Here is a 19,286-nt window from a genome sequence, read left to right on the forward strand (position 1 = left end):
GGGCGGCATATAAATCCAAATAAATAAACAAACAAACACTGGATTACTTGTACTCTTGGAATACACTCCTTGTGTTCTTTGCTTGTCTCTTTCAGGAACAACCCTACCCCCTTCCCACCACTCCAATGAGGCAGCACAGAAGTTGGGGGATGATGGTAATTTCCGTATTAAGCAATGCAAAATAGCAATATTAATGGGACAATAGGAATAATATTGTTCTGTGAACAAATGTGCTCTTTGGCTATTTGAAGTATATTACTAATGAAGTGAAATGAGATACTAATTTGGTATACAAGAAGCATATCCCCTGCAAAATGTTGTAGTTTTATTAATCATTTTTGAGCAACAAATATCTAGTATAAAAGATGAAAATTTCCCTCAACCAGGCATTAGTTGACAGACAGTAGAACATTTATTCAGAAGAAAATATCCCTGAAAAATCTATTTTCTGAAAACAAATAAATAGTAATTTGATGTTTGAAAACAATTCGCTAACTTAGAACAGAAATTATAAGTTCTATTATTGTTATTTATTACTTTGGTTTACAAAAATTCTCCAATGACCTTTTGGTGTGCATATGCTTATGTTAGTCCATTCTGTAAACAATTACAAAAATAATCCAGATCCTCATACAACTACTATGCTGATGGTATCATGTAAACAGTCTTCTTCAGCAGCAGCCACACTTCATGTTTTTTTCCCTTCTTGCAATAGTAATAAATCTACAAAGAATCCCACATCATTATATAGCCTGTCTCATATTTGGAAAGAGTAGGGGAAAAAATGAAGTTTGTAGAAAAAGGAATTTGGAAGCACAGTAAGAAAAATTATGTCAGAGAACTGAGCTACACTTGCCATTTTAGCAAATACCAACTAATGTTCTTGTCAGGTGCAACAGAGATGAATTGGATCAAAATCCTACTCAGTTTCCAGATCATGCCTGGCTTCTGTCAGCTAGTGCTAAAAACTCCACCAGTCTTAATTAAAATAGTACTACTTGTCATTTAATGCAGGAATTGTCACTTCTCAAGCGAAGATCCCAAACCAAACCAATACATCCTTTTTATTTCTCCCCCCCCCCCCAACTCCAATTATTGACACCAAGCCCTCTTCCCCTCCATCTCCAAGTTTTTTTTAAACTCATATAGTCTCAGTTGAGCCTACACCCAAGAAAAGGTCAGGATATTTCAGAATGCTTGGCTTGCAGGAAGAGAAAATCTTTCCTTGAAGAGTAGATAGAGGAAATATTTGGTTGAATGTTGCTTGAGCATAACTTTTGCATTTTATTACATTTTATTCAATTCTGGGTCACTTTTTGGAAATGTTTAGACTGGTCCTGAGCATCCCTTTCGTTCCTGCTGCAGCTTTTATTCTTACTGCTTCTTCTGCTGCTGTTGCTGTTCCAGCTGCTGTTGCTGATCCAACTGCTGTTGCTGTTGCTGATCCAGCTGCTGCTGTTGCTGCTGTTCTTGCTGCTGCTGCTGTGGTGGGAAGGTGAACACTTCTTGCTGATCTGGTGTGGGAGTGAGCAAATTGCACTCACTCTTGACACATTCACACTCGTCAACATGCAGGTAAGAATAATCCATGGTGACATTATTGGCGCAAATCAAGGTCACTTGCTTCTTCGTAGTCTTTCGCTCTTGACAACAGTTGCATGTATGATCCATCGTGTTTGCTTGATATGAATACCTGAATGGTGAAAGCAAATTGAGGTTGAGGTGAGTGGCTGCAAGATGAAGTCCGCTACCCTTCACCAACCATTATTTGTCTTCATCGGGTTTTTGTCTTCTCAATGCCATTTTGCATAGCGTTGGGCAGTCAAAACATTATAACCTACAGCAGGTAACTCTATGGCTTGTGGATTCAACTCCCAGAATTCCTCACACAGCATGGATGACTAAGGGATTCTGGGAGTTGTAGTTCACAAGTCTTAAAGTTGCCAACATTGGAGACCCCTGACCTACAGTATCTCTATCAATGGAATCCGTTTTGGGTCCTTCATATTTTTACTGTTGATGGGCCATCATAACATTTTTCATTCCTCCTCCCTATTCATTGTTGGCACTCTCTCACTCACCTGCTTGCTTCTACCTTTCCTTTGACATTTGCCAGACATCACATCTCCCATTTGTTGATAGTCTGCCATTTTTTCCCCGTCAAGGAATGGGAGGTATGCCTGCACCCTGATCTATCTAAAACTACCTTAAATAGAATTCCATCTACATTGGGAATAATTTAAGATGCTGGGCAATGCACCAGCAATGGAATTGAGTCTTAGCTGAACTTCCATTTCAAATGTTGAAAGTTGAAATTAAAATGACAGCTGGACTACTTTGCAGATATCCTAAGAACCAGATCTTAGATCTCATGGCATACAAAGAGTTTTTAAACAGTTGTTTCACAATGAGCTACCAAAGATGCAATAAAATTCATTGTTACTTACTGTGAAGAACTTCCACAATGGCCTTCACAGTATGCTACTTCAATAGGTGAAGAAGATTCACAGCCATTATGTTTTATTGTTTTGGTGATATTTGTTGCAATACAGTTTTCTGCTTGAGAGTGGAAGAAAAGACAAACAGTAAAAAAAAAACATTGAGTCTCTGATCATAAACATAAAACAAACAAACAAAAAATAAAAGAAAGCGTACATGTCCTCGACTTACAACCACAATTCAGCCCAAAGCAAGACAGTTGTTAAGTGAATTTTGTCCCATTTTACAATCATTCTTGCCACAGTTATTAAGTGACTCACTGCAGTTGTTAAGTTATTAACACAGTTGTTAAGGGAATCTGGCTTTGGAATAACAGAATGAAAGAGTTGGAAGGGACCTTGCCTATCAACTATAATAAGTGGGTTTGAATAGAATTGAAGTTCTGTGACATCGGAAAGGCTATGGTAGAATCTATAGCAGCACAAACGTTGGCTTTATCGCGGATAAAAATCTGATTTTTTTTATTTATGATAATATAACTTACTTGACGGACTTCTGCAGAACTTGCAACACCCATCTTCAGTGAATATCACATACTCCTATACAAATAAAATATTTCGAAATTTAATTGATGATATTAAAACCATCATTTTCCCCATAAGGGAATCATGTAGGATTAAAATTAGAATTCTTCATTGGCCAAGTGTAATTGGCTAATAAAGAAATCTGCGTTAAGCTCTCAGTGTACATACAATAGTGATAGATCATTATCATAGTCATTGTAAAAATACATTCATCATAAAACATTAGATACAACACTTAGTGATAGTTATAGATACTGAATAGGCAATCAACATACATCACACTACGATACCAAGTAAAAATCAGTCACAAGCACAAAAATAAGATACAAGCAACAAAGTTATAGTCATAAGAAGATAAGGAGATAGGTAATAGGAAAGATGAAAATAATGCTGCATTTCTGGATAGTTTGACAATGTTGTGGTAATCAGTTGTTTAGCAGAGTGCGGGGGAAAACTGGGGGAAAACATGGGGGGAAAACTGTCCTTAGGTCTAGTTGTTCTGACATGCAGTGCCCTATAGTGTAATTTTGAGGGTAGAAGTTGGAATAATTTATGTTCTGGATGTGAGGGATCTGTAGATATTTTCACAGGCCTCTTTCTAGTTTGTGCAGTATACAGATCCTCAATGGAAGGCAGATTGGTAGTAATTATTTTTTTCTGCAGTTCTAATTATCCGTTGAAGTCTGTTTTTGTCTTGTTTGGTTGCAGAGCCAAACCAGACAGTTATAGAAATGCAGATGACAGACTCAATAATTCCTCTGTAGACAGTTCCTTGGGCAGCCTGAGCTTTCTGGGTTGATGCAGAAAGAACCTTCTTTGTTGTGCTTTTTTGATGACGTATTTGATGTTAGATGTTCATTTTAAGTCTTGAGATATTATAGAACCTAGAAACTTGAAGGTCTCTATTTTGGATACTATGTTGTCTAGCATTGTGACTGGTGGTAGTGTAGGAGGGCTTCTCCTAAAATCTACTATTATTTCTACAGTTTTAAGTGGGCTCAGTTCAAGACTGTTCCAGCCGCACCACAAAGCTAGTTTTTCAACCTCCTGTCTGTATGCAGATTTGTTGAATGAGACCAATGAGATCACTGTTGTATCATTTGCAAATTTCAGTACTTTAACAGAGGGATCCTTTGAGATGCAGTCATTGGTATATAGAGAGAAGAGAAGTGCACACAGCCCCGGGGCACCCCTTTGCTAATTGTACAGTTATCTAATGTGATTCTGTCTAGCTTCACCAGTTGCTTCCTATCTGTTAGAAAGCTTATGATCCACTGACAAGTGTGGTCAGGCACAGCTAACTGATTTAGTTTAGCTAGAAGAATAGAACATCAATACAAACAAAAGCAAAACAACAATATTTGGGCAACAGTCCTAAAAGGATATTGTATATCTTGATGCCTCTACTTCTTCTATAAATATTATATATGAAACAACAACGGAAGCATTTTCACTAATTCTCTATCTCAGTATTCACTTTGCTTTGAATACATTGTCTCCTGTAGTGCACTAAAGCTGAGTACTACTGACAATGGCAGCCAATTGTTTTACAGTTTTATATAGCTGTTTAGATCACAATGTATTTTAGCAACAGAATGTCCCATTATGGCTAAAGCTTTTGCTTAAATTCATCTGATGCAGTTCAGTTGTAAACCTTCCATAATAAACCCAATTAATTCCAACTTAATCTTTTGATAAAATCCACTTTCACCACATAGAATCAAATACGATAAAAGAAAAGACTGTTGAATCAGTGAAACTTACAGGCGGGCAAATTGGATCAAATGGAGGGCAGCCTCTCTTGGTAGTGACAATAACATATTGGTTCTCAACAAGCTCACATTCATGTGAAGTACAATTGTTTCCTGGTGGGTACCACGTTTGTCCTGGCTGAAAATAGCCACAATTGTAGTTATTTATTTATTTGAGAAGATAACATAAAAATAATTCATGATCATAAATTCATTAATTTCTCAGAGAACAGAACTGGGAATGTGGTGGAGGGTGGCATGCAATTCAGTTAGAGGTGTCCTCAAATTGTGAAACAATAGAAGGGAAAACTTAGCACAGCTGAGGGATACTGGACCGATCCTCGCATTCCTCGACTTACGCTGAATGTGATTTGTTAAATTGGCGCATATGTAGTTTGATGATAACAGTTGACTTGACATGCCCACCAACAATGGAAGCTTGGCTGGGGAATCCTATCACGAACTCAGTATAGGTAGTTCTCAACTTACAACCGGGCACTTAATGACCATTCAATGCTACAATGCACTCTGAAAAGCTACTAATGATCGGCATTCAAAGTTACAACGGCTGGGCCTCCCCCGCAATTATATGACTGCACTTCAGGTGTTTGGCAACTGGCCTACATACATGGCCATTTGCAGCATCCTGCACTCACATGACTGCATTTATGATGGTTGGCCAAAAGCAGGCACTTATTTCTAGTTTTTGGCAAAAAAAATGGTGCACAGCAAACAATTGGTTCGCTTAATGACCCCGGTGTTTCCTTAGCAACCGCCACAAAAAAAGATTGGATCAGTATTAGATACAGTACATGAGTGGATTAAATGTGAATTTGATGAGCAGTGGAGTTAGGGAAATTGTAAGTTACCTTGAGCACTTGGGCAGGAGCGGAATCCAATGTCAGAACACAAGCAACCTGCACACATCGGCCACAGCATTGTCCAGATACTTCCTGGTATTCGTGACCCTGTAGTTCAGAAAAATGGGAAACATTCATAAATCGTAGATTTTTTTAAAATAAGTAAGTGAGTAGATGGATAGATTCAGAGAGTTTTAGAGAGTTCAGAGAGTTTGTTTAAAAAACAACAACAATGTGGCTTACCAGAGGGCATCTTACGTCACATGTCTGAGACACACATTCCACATTGTTTTCTAGACCTTCTTTTTCAGAGCATCTGCATGAGTCACATAATCCTCCTGGTACAACTGCCCCAGGCTGAAGAAGTAGAAAAGTGAAACAGTCATAAATAATCCTAACTTAAATTCATCCCTGGAACTACTACAATCAATCTACTTGTGATCTGCTCTTCAGAAAGAGCCGTGCTCAATACTTGTGTTTTGATCTTTAAGACGCCAGGTGAAGATCTTTTTATTATTATTATTTTTTTAAAAAATTCTCACACTATTTGGCTTTTATTTTCATTGTGGTCTTCCTGTGATTTTGAGTGCTGTGTTATAATTGCTTTTGTTCTCACGCTTAATACTGATGAATGATTTCATCCTGGTGTATGTTGTAGTTTTGGTTAACCATGGTTTGCGTAATGTTTTTAATTTCGTGGTATTCCTACAAAGGAACTACATTTGTTGAACAGGATAGAAATATGAAATAAATAGTGATAAGGTTGAGAACAAATGCAAATAAGAGCAGGCGTTTATATTTTCAAAAAGGAAGAATTTTACCATTGTTATCCCTGAAAACCTTTAGCAAACTAGAGAAGCAAAAATGGTCTCCTACAGGAAAAACACTGTGAACATTGGACTTGAATTGGTTGTTTAAGTGGTGCTATTCTTCATTTTAATGAAAATCACTTACACTGTAGAACTTTCCATCGACAACACAGCCTGGTACTTTCACTGTGGGACACAAAGATAATATTATAATTAATCTTAGTATTTGTTCTCAACAGATCAAATTAACCAAAAAGGAAAAATGACATAAAACGGTACAATTTGCCCTTTAAAGTTTTCCTTTTAAGAGTGTGTGCAGTCACAAAAATTTTTTTTTTATTTAGCACACAGTATGGAGTAGGAAACTTGAGTAATTTAATCTTTGGGAATTCTAAAGCATTAGGTCTTACCCAATGCATCTCTCAAATAGAGTTTTTCCTGGTGAGCTCCATATATGCTGGGCTGCGACACTGAATATTTCGAGCAAATATGGCTTAAACAATTTTGCAGGACCTGTTTCAGACCCACTGTTGGAATGTACCTATTTGCATTTTTCTTACTGTTACACAACAATATGCAGTGGCATCCAATGACAATGAAAACGATTGCTTCATTTAGAACAGGGATGTCAAACTCAAGGCTCGGGGGGGCAAATCCGGCCTGTGGGGTGCTTAGATCTGGCCCATGGGGTTGCCCTGGAAACAGCAAAGGACCGGCCGGTGGTGTTTCTACCAGCGAAAACAGAAGGTTGCGGGAAGCCGTTGCAGCTGAAAACAGAGCTCAGGAGCCCTTTTTTGCTTGCAGAGCACTTGGGCCACCACAGGCGCCCCCGACCCTGGCCGCCTGAGGTGAAACACAACCCTGATGTGGCCCTCAATGGAATCGAGTTTGACACCCCTGATTTTGAAGAACAGCTCTTTCTATGACAAATGATAACACATTGAATTGCTAATGTTAATGTTGATAACATGTTTTTTTAAAAATAGAGATTAAGCAGAGATGGGGTAGAACATATTTTTACAGATTGGGAATAGACTATTTTCATCCAGACGTATTTTGTACAAATAGCATCTTTGACAGAAATATTCAGTAACTTTGCTAGAATCACTTTCAGCAAGGTCAGCCGATCTATTTGAGACAGTCCTCACATGATTTAAAGATGGAAGAAACAACCAGTCCCTTTAAAACTGTATGCTGCTAATAGGCTGGCATCAGAAATGTCGCATATAAGGAATTAAGGATGCCCAGCCTCAGAGCCAGGGTAGATCAAATATCAGTTTACACCGGGCAATACAAAAAAAAAAAAAAAACCCCACAAAAAAAGAGATCTCGTCTGAAATGGCTTTCCATGAAAGAGGATGAATATACTATCTGTGTTTTTGCAGGCAGTGGAATATGGGGTAGGGGAGAATATTAAAGCAATACAGCAATTGTTTTTTAAAAAACAGCTCAACTCTTACCACAAGTGGTGCTAATGCAGCAGCCTCCTGGCAAGTTTTCCTTCTTTAATTCATATCCCAGTGGACAAGTTTCAATAGACCAGGGACAGTGAGAAGTGTTGCACACTACGGAATGAAAAAGAAAAAGGAGAAAGACCAATGAGTGGATTAATACATTTTAATATTCATTACCATCACTTTATCTACACCTTGTCTTGAGCAAATCATAGAGTGGATTAAGTTATAATGAATCCAGTACATTGTGTATTTAAGTAGAAATTTGACCCATGGTCTTTATAAATTCTGGTGCAATGGTTTAACTTCATTTTTATCAAAACAGAATTGGCAGTAAGTTGCCCAACAGCACAGCTGTATCCTATAAGCATTAGCTTTTGATCTTGTAGAAACTAGAAAGTGCATCTATAGGGTCCTTAGCACTCTCTAAACTTAGTGGTTTCTTGCAGATGTTTCAGTACCAAATAGTTAACATCAACAGTATACTGAGGATGTTACTTAGTTTGGTAACAAAACATCTGCAAAAAAACACCAAACTCAAAGAGCACCAAGGAGCCTACAGTGCAATCTAGAGCTAAATATATTCTCTTCTAAAGTACTCCTATATTATTTATTTTTTATTCATTACTAAATTTATTTTCCTGCCCATCTCATTTCAAAGCAAATATTTGTAAAGCAGACAGATTAACTTCTCCAATACATGATTTATAATACAGAACCTTGGTTAAACTGAAGCAGCCACTGTAATTTAACCAGAGGTAGGCTCCTACCTATTCAGTCCGGTTCAGCTGAATAGGTAGTAACTCCAGTGGACATGTGACCGTAGCGGTTCTATGATCGGCAGCGCCATCTTAATTTTCTGTTCTGCACATGCACAGAACAATCTTCATTAAAAAATGTAATTTTTATTTATTTTGTAATGTGTGCATGTGCAGATCGTTTTAAATGAAGATGTGAACGCGTGCAGAGCGCGTGTCTGGTGTGTGCGTGAGCAAAGCAAGAGCACCCGCACAATTATTTTTTTTACTACCAAACTGGTAGTAATGGCGGCCCCCACACCTGAATCTAACAAATGAGAGTTTCCAAAATGAAAACCGGCAGGCTATCTTGGGTCATTTACAGTACAATATTGGTGAAAATTATACTTACCACACTGTTTTTGAGGGCAGCACTTTTCTTCAGGGGTTAATATTGTGATGGGTACAAAGCCTTCATAGAAACATTCCACAGGAGTAGCTTTGGTAGGACATGGTTCTTCAATACATTGTACTATAAGAGAATATTCTTCACAAGTACATTTCTGGCAGTTGCTAATCCAGGTTTCTCCAGGCTGTGAAAAGAGATATTTTTAAATATATTATATCCCCCCCTCTCTCCCCTCTCTCTCTTATCTATCTATCTATCTATCTATCTATCTATCTATCTATCTATCTATCTATCTATCTATCTATCTATCATTTCTCTCTCTCTCATCTATCTATCTATCTATCTATCTATCTATCTATCTATCTATCTATCTATCTATCATCTATCTATCTATCTATCTATCTATCTATCTATCTATCTATCATCTCTCTCTTATCTATCTATCTATCTATCTATCTATCTATCTATCTATCTATCATCTATCTATCTATCTATCTATCTATCTATCTATCTATCTATCTATTATTTCTCTCTCTCTCTCACACACACACATCTATCTATCTATCTATCTATCTATCTATCTATCTATCTATCTATCTATCTATCTATCATCTATCTATCTATCTATCTATCTATCTATCTATCATCTATCTATCTATCTATCTATCATCTATCTATCTATCTATCATCTATAAATATATATGTACACACACATGCTGTACATATACATACATATATAGACATGCATACATACAGTATAAATTTTTATGTTGTGCTTAAGCACCTCCATTGCAGCTGCCATGCATTATTGATTTGAAGAAGCGGATCTGATCACATATGGGGGTAAGAGAGATTTACAAGCAAAAGTGTGCACATTTAGAATAGTGGGTTTTCCTGTGGCTACTTACAATACAATAGCAGAGTTGGAAGGGACCTTGGAGGTCTTCTAATCCAACCCCCTGCCTAGGCAGGAAACCCTATACCGTTTCAGACAGATGGCTATCCAACATCTTCTTAAAGACTTCCAGTGTTGGGGCTTTCACAACTTCTGGAGGCAAGCTGTTCCACTGATTAATTGTTCTAACTGTCAGGAAATTTCTCCTCAGTTCTAAGTTGCTTCTCTCCTTGATTAGTTTCCACCCATTGCTTCTTGTTCTGCCCTCAGGTGCCTTGGAGAATAGTTTGACTCCCTCTTCTTTGTGGCAACCCCTGAGATATTGGAATACTGCTATCATGACACTGAGGCAATGGATGCAATTTTTTCCTATTTCCTCATTAAAACCCACCAAACATTGAAAAAAGTTTTGAAAAAAAATATTTTCCACGAAGCTCCTATTACCCATAGAGTTTCACCCATCTACATTTTATGAAATAATAAAAGCTTTAATACTTACCACTTTGGGCAGCCCATCTGGTCCAGTACAACCTGGAAAAAATGTATATGTATGATATTTTGCACTGAAGAACATCTAAATTTCATTATAATAGAGTGAACATAATAATGTTTTATTATGTTTTACACTAGTCACTGTAGGTAGCTTACAACATTTAAAAACAATACAGAACATTATATAAAACACACCAATACAGGCAGTAGCTGAGAAACCAAATCAGTCTAGAGAAAGCAATGAGCATATTAAGGTTTCCCTCTCGCACAGTAACCTCCATATCGGAAAACATATCCATGGGTCTTCAGAAAGGCTAGCAGGGTCAGATCTACTCTAGTCTCAAGGGGAATTGTGTTCCAAATGGAAGAAGCAATACATGAGAAAGCCCCCTTCTTGAGTCCCACAAGCTGACATTTTTTTAATTGATAGGATCTACAGCTTACCTCTCCTGCTATATTAATGGGAGGGATACACATGTAACTTGCTTAGAAAGCAATGGGCCACTGACTGTTGAAGTTTATGGAATCTAGTGCAATTTCTTTTGTCTACTGGATAACAATCAAAAGGAAGATGCTAGGAATGTCAGGTAACCTGAGCTTCAGATAGCACAAAGAATGTTGTGGGTCCATTTTGTAGATTTCATGGGCAAATAATAACAGACAGTGCTGATCCATTGCTAAGTGATACTTATGGAGGGATTATCCTAAAATTTTTAGAATGTATTTGTGGAGGGGAAAAATCCTCTGTCGAAGAAAACCATCTCTATGTGAAAGAAGACTATATATTTTTTTATAAATCTTGCATATTCATGCAAATGATCTTCAGGATCTTTTACTTGGTTTTGTGCACTGCAGTTGATATATATAAATCTGGCCTCCTTATCTATAGTAAATGTTTCACATGTCCATCTTACTGGCTCTATGGGTTTTGATCCATCCATCATTTATTATTTAAGTGATTATCTCCTTTCAATGAATAATTTCTGATATTCTTTCCTGGAAATGACTGAAATCACATCTAGCTGGCTGGTCTGTCCAGCAGTCTCTTTGCATTATGTTATCCTCCCCTTTTAGAATAGAATAGAATAACAGTTGGAAGGGACCTTGGAGGTCTTCTAGTCCAACTCCCTGCTTAGGCAGGAAACCCTACATCACTTTAGACAAATGGTTATCCAACATCATCTTAAAGACTTCCAGTGTTGGGGCATTCACAACTTCTGGAGGCAAGCTGTTCCACTGATTAATTGTTCTAACTGTCAGGAAATTTATCCTCAGTTCTAAATTGCTTCTCTCCTTGATTAGTTTCCACCCATTGCTTCTTTTTCTACCCTCAGGTGCTTTGGAGAATAGCTTGACTCCCTCTTCTTTGTGGCAGCCCCTGAGATTTTCTTAAATAAGAACACTTACCACAATCAGAGACACAGATATCTCTGTAGGTGCTGAAGAGTTTGGTTCCATTTTTACAGAAGCAACCTTCTGTTATTCCAGTCTGTGGAGGACCACTTCAATGAAAAAGAAGCACAAATTAGAATGGTAGCTTCACCCAACATTGTGAACAACCACAGAGTGTATGCAACTAATAAGAATGAAGGAAGGAACTAGGTTATATAAGATCAATACAACTCTTTGAAATTGCTCCCATTGATGTAACCGCCATTAATCATTAACATTTTATCTTCCCTGCGAGAAAACTAGTCATGATAAAAGTGGAGTTTCAAGTCCATGAGGTTCAAACCCCTGGCAGTAGGCTAATTTTTAACACAGGTTAAAATTTATGATTGATGAAATCATGACTGAAATAAATCCATAGAATTTTTCTTGCATCTATAGAAGAATACATTTTTTTCCTGATAAAGTGGAAAGGAGAATTCTTATTCTCTGCCGATGTTTTCATAATGTAGTCTAGAGGATTCCCCATCTCTTTGGAACAAACTTTGATTTTGCAGAGGGAGGAAAGATATACAATGCATGATAACAATAACATCATAGATCATAAAGTGAGATGAGGCTACTCTTGAATCAAATCCCCTGCTCTGTGCACAACTATGGGCAGAACTCCCAACAAAAGGCTCTTTGATCTGTACTTGAACCTACTATTTTGTTTGGTAATTAGTTCCACTATCAAAGTGCTCATACTATCAAGAGGCCTTTCCTAGCACGGGGTCTTTCTGTATCTTAAAACCATTGTTTTGTATCTTGCTCTTTAAAAATGATAGATAATAAGCCTCAGTGGCTTCTTTATAAAGGCTTGAATCAGGTGTTTGAACAGATATTATGTCTCCTAGTCAATCCTTTTTCCTCAAGGTTAAATATGTTGTGTTCCTTCATTTCTCATCAAGTGTTTGTTTCTAATCCTCTGTTCAATTCCATTGCTCATGTCTATCCACATCTCTGCCCAGTTCCAATTTAACTGATCTAATGTGATGCCAGAGCTGAACACCATAGTCAAAGGGAAGGTCTACATAATGAAGAAAATGATTTCACATGATCTGGAAATTTTGTTTGCAACAATGCAGCCTAAAATTATATTGCTTTTCAAAAGTCACATCATCTTGCTAAGTCATAGTCAATTTATGATCAATTCAACTACTTTTTCATCCATGGTTTTCTAAAAGGCAACCCTTTTATATTTTTCTAGGCATATTCTTTCTTCTTTCTAAGTGATTTATTTTGCTGAAGAACTACTGATGTGCTCAAAGTGCAGTGATGGAAAGCAAATTGTGGTTCCAGCTAATGACGTGACATCTTGCCCATATTTAACTAGTTGGCTAATCAGAATATCAGGTATTGCTTTGTCAAATGATATGCTGAAATAAAGAGACCCGCACTGAACAACAGAAGTTCCCCAATGAGCATACTCAAAATGGTTTAATCTGGCAAGATTTACTTTTGACCAAATCCATGCTAACTTCTAGTAATGATGGCTTTGCTTTCAAGTGTTTGGCCACTTTGGGATCTGCCTCCAGAATGTTCCAGACTGAGTAATCTGTAGTTTTCTTGCTCCCTTTCTAAAGATAACCTTTGTTCTCCTCTCCCCCGCCACCCACGGTACTTCATTTGGTCTTCAGGATTTTTGAAAAATAATTACACATTCAAAATAACAGTAATTTCTACCATTTAATCATCCTTCTCTGAAATTTGTAAGTGTACAATATCAGGAGGTAGTTCCTTGCTATTATGCTTGATCTGGAATATAGTTAATTCAGGCAGCTCTTTGCAATTGCCTAAATCTGAGCACAATTAGCTCCTTATTTATTTTTCTTGCCCTTTTCTTAGCCTCTTGTTATTCTTTTCATTTTGACTGAAGAGCTGCTTCCTTACTCTTCCTTTTGAATGTAATAAAAAAAATATATTCCACTTATGTAGTTTAAATGCATACTCAATATGTTGTTCATTTCATCATGACAATTATAAACTTTCACAGCTCTTTTGAGTTTTACTAACCTGTTATCACAGGTGGGAGGATGGATGGGGCCACATGGATGGTATACTTTATCTGTAGGGCAGCTAAAGGCTATAAATGATAAGAGAAAAATGTTCATCATAATATAGAAATGTATTTTCCATATATTTTGCATTTGGAAAAAAGTTTCAATGCAACTTTTTTCTCTCTCATTATCTTTCCATCCATTATTCAATTTACACATGGGGAACAAAAGAAGAAAAATAAAACACTCCAGGAACGACAACAATAACAACATTTATTAACAGCATGAACATTCATACTGCTATAAATTGCCTAGACTAGAGTCACTGAGATGAGATGGGCAGTGTAAAGCATAAGTTATAATTAATTAAAATTGAATAATATGACTATAAAATTATTAATTGATTAATTATTAATATTAAAATAGTAATTGAATTAAATAAACAGGGAAAAAAAACAATGATTCCAACCACATGCATCTGTTATTTTTCACATAATTTTGGCTTTATTCACACACACACACAAACACACATATCAACTTTTTGTATAAATGTGCCTGAAGCTGGACATATTTCTTTCATGTCACAGTTTTAAATGAAATACATTGTCTATCTGGATTTGGATTGGATTGGATTTATTAGATTTATATGCCGCCCTTCTCCCAAGGACGCAGGGCGGCGTACAGCATTAAAAAAACACATAGTACAAAAGTCTGGAAGAATGGTGGTTGAATATTCTTGTGTTTATTAAGAAAATGTTTAATTGGTAAATAAATCAGAGCTTCTTTCTAATACCCCTTTTTCTTTCGGCATCCCTTTTTTGAGTGCCATGCCAAATTCTCACTGAAGATATATTTAAAAAGCTCAAAATAAGGAAGGAAGGAAGGAAGGAAGGAAGGAAGGAAGGAAGGAAGGAAGGAAGGAAGGAAGGAAGGAAGGAATTATCATGTAATAAGCAAACACAGTAAGATGCCTTGATATCCCAGAACTTACGGCATTCATCATTGGTCTTCCCTCGCCAATCGATACAAACACCTTTAGAGGCACAGAGAGAAGCATATATCTCCAATCCTGAACATTGCATGGAGACATTTTTCATATGGCAAGCATCAAAGAGGCAGCCTTGGAAGTAGGAATCCGGGGGTATGATCTTATGGCACTCAGAGAAGATGCTGCAAACATACAAGAGGTACTTGTAAAAGAAATATCTCTGAATAAGTACACATTGATTTACTCATTTAATTGAAGCTTCTTTTAAATCATGGAACTATTCTAAATGAAAGGGAATGATTGAAAAGAAAAATCAAGACCGTGGTATTTCTGGTGCCAAAGAACCTTCCCCAAGGCTTAGACTATGAAGTTTTCCAGGTATAAAATATTTCCAAAATCTATCTATTATAAACGGATGGTTTCTGGAGTTCTGTGAACTTTCAGTGATTCTACATGATGTACAAATGTACATTAAATTAACAGAATGTAAAGGATTTAAAGAACATTTTACTACATATTGGTTACAATTCATATCACATTGTCTTGTAGAAATTCCCCCATGTAACTCTAAATGAGAAAGGCTGCTCCACTGTATGGCCCATCAAACAAGACTAATTACTGCAGAGATCTAAATTTTGGTAGGATTTTCTATTGTATCGTACTCAGATTTGTAGACTAAGATAATGCATTTAGTTGAAAGAGAAACAGAGGGATGGGGAGAGAAAGAATTTTCTTTTCATCAGAGGATATTGGTCAGAATTCAAAAACAGGATTCTTTGAGTGAAAGCAGTTTCTGCTTAGCATTAGGATTTGCCTCTGCTATTGGAGCTTCCATCAATCCTTCAAAATCTACTGGAAGATTCCTAAATCTTTGTAGCAGATTTGAAGATGGGCAAAGGACTGTATAGGTAAGAAGGATAATGGAATTTATGTTACTTAGAAAAAAACCAACAACCTTGTTTAATCCACCAATATGATTATACTAGATGACCTATATCCTGTTTGGTCATAGTCTTGGAAATATTTCCTCTTCTAAACAGAGAAACAAAATGACCAATATGTCTATGGAGATTCTCAGTCCTCCAGGTCATGGTTGTCCCAAAGGTGCTTTTTTTCAAGAGGCAACTGGACTTTCTGATTTTTTTTTTTGAAGACGTTTCGCTTCTCATACAAGAAGCGAATTGGTGTGAGCCTTCTTGGAACGGTTAAACTGTTTCTAAAATACAGTCTTTTCAACAGTTCCAATTTTCACTTCTCAGGTCACCTTAAGGTGACCCAGATAAACCTCCAGGTGACCTGAGTGACCCACTAAAAGAATGCAAATGTCCAGCTGCCTGCATGGAGTATAAATCCTTCTATTCCCCACCATTCAGTCAGAGCTGAAGAAGCTTCTTGGATGAGAGGTGAAACATCCTCAAAGAAAATCCAGAAAGCCTCTTGAAAAAAAAAAAACACCTTTGGGACAAAATGACCAACAGTTGGCAAGACAAGGGTGCGAACCAGGGCAACTTTTGACTTCCCACCAGTTTTCGCCAACCTTTTTGGCGAAGGTTGTAGAGAGTGTGGTGGCTTCTCAGTTTCCACGACATCTGGAGGAGAATGATTATCTAGACCCGCGCCAGTCCGGCTTTCGCCCTGGGCACAGCACAGAGACGGCCTTGGTCGCGTTGGTAGATGATCTCTGGAGGGCCAGAGATAGGGGCTGTTCCTCTATCGTGGTCCTATTAGACCTCTCGGCGGCTTTTGATACCATCGACCATGGTATCCTGTTGCGCCGACTGGAGGGGTTGGGGGTCCGGGGCACCATTTTGCGGTGGTTCGGCTCCTACCTCTCTGGCCGGACGCAACGTGTGTTGGCAGGGGAGCAGAGGTCGACCCTATGCCCCCTTACTTGTGGGGTGCCACAGGGGTCGGTCCTCTCGCCACTCCTGTTCAACACATACATGAAGCCGCTGGGTGAGATCATCCGTGGTTTCGGGGTGGGATATCATCTGTACGCTGATGATACTCAGCTGTACATTTCCACCCCGAACCACCCCAACGAGGCCGTCAAAGTGATGTCCCGGTGTGTGGAAGCCGTACGGATCTGGATGGATGACAACCGACTCAGGCTCAACCCTTCCAAGACGGAGTGGCTGTGGGTTCCGGCTCCCCGGTTCAACCAGATAATTCCATCTCTGGCCATTGGGGGCATTCAACTCGCCCCCGTGGAGCAGGCGCGCAATTTGGGCATCCTCCTAGATGCCAGGCTGTCCATGGATGAACATGTGACAGCCGTGGCCAGGGGGGCGTTCCACCAGGTTCGCCTGGTGCGCCAATTGCACCCCCTATTGGACCGGGACGGCCTACGCACAGTCACCCATGCGCTGGTGACGTCTCACCTGGACTACTGTAACGCTCTCTACATGGGGCTTCCCTTGAAATGCACTCGGAGACTGCAGTTGGTCCAGAATGCGGCCGCGCGGGTGATTATGGGGAGTACCAAGTACTCCCATGTGACACCTCTCCTGCGCGAGCTGCACTGGCTTCCTGTGGTCTATCGAGTGCGTTTCAAGGTCTTGATTACGATCTTTAAAGCGCTCCATGGCTCAGGACCTAGTTACCTGCGGGATCGTATTCTGCCCCATACATCCCTACGACCCATCCGCTCGCACAGAGAGGGACTTCTCCAGGTGCCGTCCACCAGACAGTGCCATGGGGCGGCGCTTAGGAGCAGAGCCTTCTCTGTGGCGGGCCCAGCCCTGTGGAATGACCTCCACCCGGATATTAGGACCACTACTGACCTCCGCTCCTTCCGTGTCAAGCTCAAGACCCACCTTTTCCAAATAGCTGGCCTGGCTCAACCATAACTTCGTATCGCTCCTGATGGGTTTTTTAATTTAGTAATTTTATTTAAGGGGATTTTAAATTGTGTTTTTAATTGTCTTCACTTATAAGTCAACTCTCCTCCATGCACATATGTATATGTCTCTGTTCTTTTTGTATATATGTTTGTCTTATGTGTATTTTTATTTGTTTTGATTGTACGCCGCCCCGAGTCCTTCGGGAGAGGGTTGCGGCTAATCAAATAAAAATTATTATTATTATTATTATTATTATTATTATTATTATTATTATTATTATTATTATTTATCATTGAGTTTCCTTGTGGGAATGTGGGAGGAACATCGAAAATGTCCCTTCTCCTCCCCTCCCAATAGGGAGATAAATGGCTAAATGGCTGGGTGGGAGAGGGAAGGAGAGAGGGATTGCAAGACTGGCTGGGACACTGTCATAGACTATTGAAAATGAAGTTGATGTGACTGCAGTAGCAATCCAGCAGCAGTGAAACGGCCACAATCTTTGCAATTTCATTCTCTTGGGAGTCATGAGTCCAGGAATTTGTATGCCTTCTGTAAGTTACCACATTTGAGGTACCTTGGTTTAAAAACTGTTGTTCTGCTAGGTTGAAGATAGTGAAACAAGACTTTTAGTAGTATCTATATTCACTGGATGGCAAAAAAAATAAATATAAAATAATTCCTATCTTACTCATTCAAAATAAGGGAACAGAGAGGAGCTCCGCTACATATTTCCGGTGAAGGTGTTGAAATTTGAGATGGTACAGATGGTGTTGGTCCAAAGCAGTAATCCTTGTTAGAATCAGGCACTTTCCAATGTGTAGCCATGTGGGTGCAATCTGTTACTTCACCATTTGGTAAGCGACATTCATCTCTTTTATTGTTAGTGCAAGTACCTGGGAAAATAACATGAAAACATAGGTAGAGAACAAAACATTTGTGATCTCAGGCCAAATAGGCAGTCAGCACATCTTGCAAGTATGGAAGAAGTAAAAGTATCATAATGGCCACATAGTTTAGTGACTCAGGCAGTAGAAGTTATGGGAGAAAGATCAAGCAGTGGAGGTGTCATGGCAAACAACACCCTGCAGGGGCTGTACCATCCAACAGATAGCTGAAGTGGCAGATATTGGGAAATCCAGCCAGTGGTGGAAAGAGCTAGACTAAAAGACAGCATTGAGGTAGTTATCATAGCAGCACAAGAACAGGCACTAAGCATCAGATATCTATGGATATTCTCAGTCATCCAGGCCATGGTTGTCCCAAAGGTGCTTTTTCAAGAGGCAACTGGACTTTCTGGTTTGTTTTTCTTTAAGACATTTTGCTTCTCATCCAAGAAGCTTCTTGACCTAAAGACCAATTGCCTCTTAAAAAGCACCTTTGGGACAAGCACCAGATATATAGTAGCAGGGGTCTACCCAGGGGTGAAATTCAGCAGATTCTGACAGGTTCTAGAGAACTTGTAGCTGACATTTTGAGTAGTTCAGAGAACCGGCAAAAACCACCTCTTACTGACCCCAGAGTGGGGTGGGAATGGAGATTTTGCAACCTTATTCCAACTCAGAGGGGCAGGGTGTAAGATGCAAGCAGGAACAGCCTA

The 19,286-nt window shown here is 38.7% G+C and overlaps 1 protein-coding gene across 1 annotated transcript in view; it reads right to left on the bottom strand.

The window, feature by feature from the left end:
* Nucleotides 1-313: 313 nt before the first annotated feature.
* Nucleotides 314-19,286, bottom strand: part of LOC309388714 (mucin-5AC-like) — an 84,792-nt gene continuing 65,819 nt past the window's right edge. Inside the window, exons 36-49 of the mRNA XM_081946292.1 lie at nt 18,378-18,582; nt 14,850-15,028; nt 13,875-13,944; nt 11,838-11,932; nt 10,438-10,469; nt 9,047-9,227; nt 7,904-8,008; nt 6,589-6,629; nt 5,878-5,991; nt 5,644-5,742; nt 4,788-4,913; nt 2,984-3,038; nt 2,448-2,559; nt 314-1,693 (exon numbers count right to left, since the gene is read on the bottom strand). Coding sequence (XP_081802418.1) covers nt 1,375-1,693; nt 2,448-2,559; nt 2,984-3,038; nt 4,788-4,913; nt 5,644-5,742; nt 5,878-5,991; nt 6,589-6,629; nt 7,904-8,008; nt 9,047-9,227; nt 10,438-10,469; nt 11,838-11,932; nt 13,875-13,944; nt 14,850-15,028; nt 18,378-18,582 — 1,733 coding nt within the window. The 3' untranslated portion in view covers nt 314-1,374. The remainder of the gene's footprint in view (nt 1,694-2,447; nt 2,560-2,983; nt 3,039-4,787; nt 4,914-5,643; nt 5,743-5,877; nt 5,992-6,588; nt 6,630-7,903; nt 8,009-9,046; nt 9,228-10,437; nt 10,470-11,837; nt 11,933-13,874; nt 13,945-14,849; nt 15,029-18,377; nt 18,583-19,286) is intronic.

Source organism: Natrix helvetica, assembly GCF_964273705.1.
Source record: "Natrix helvetica genome assembly, chromosome: 1".
NCBI classification, from domain to species: Eukaryota; Metazoa; Chordata; class Lepidosauria; order Squamata; family Natricidae; genus Natrix; species Natrix helvetica.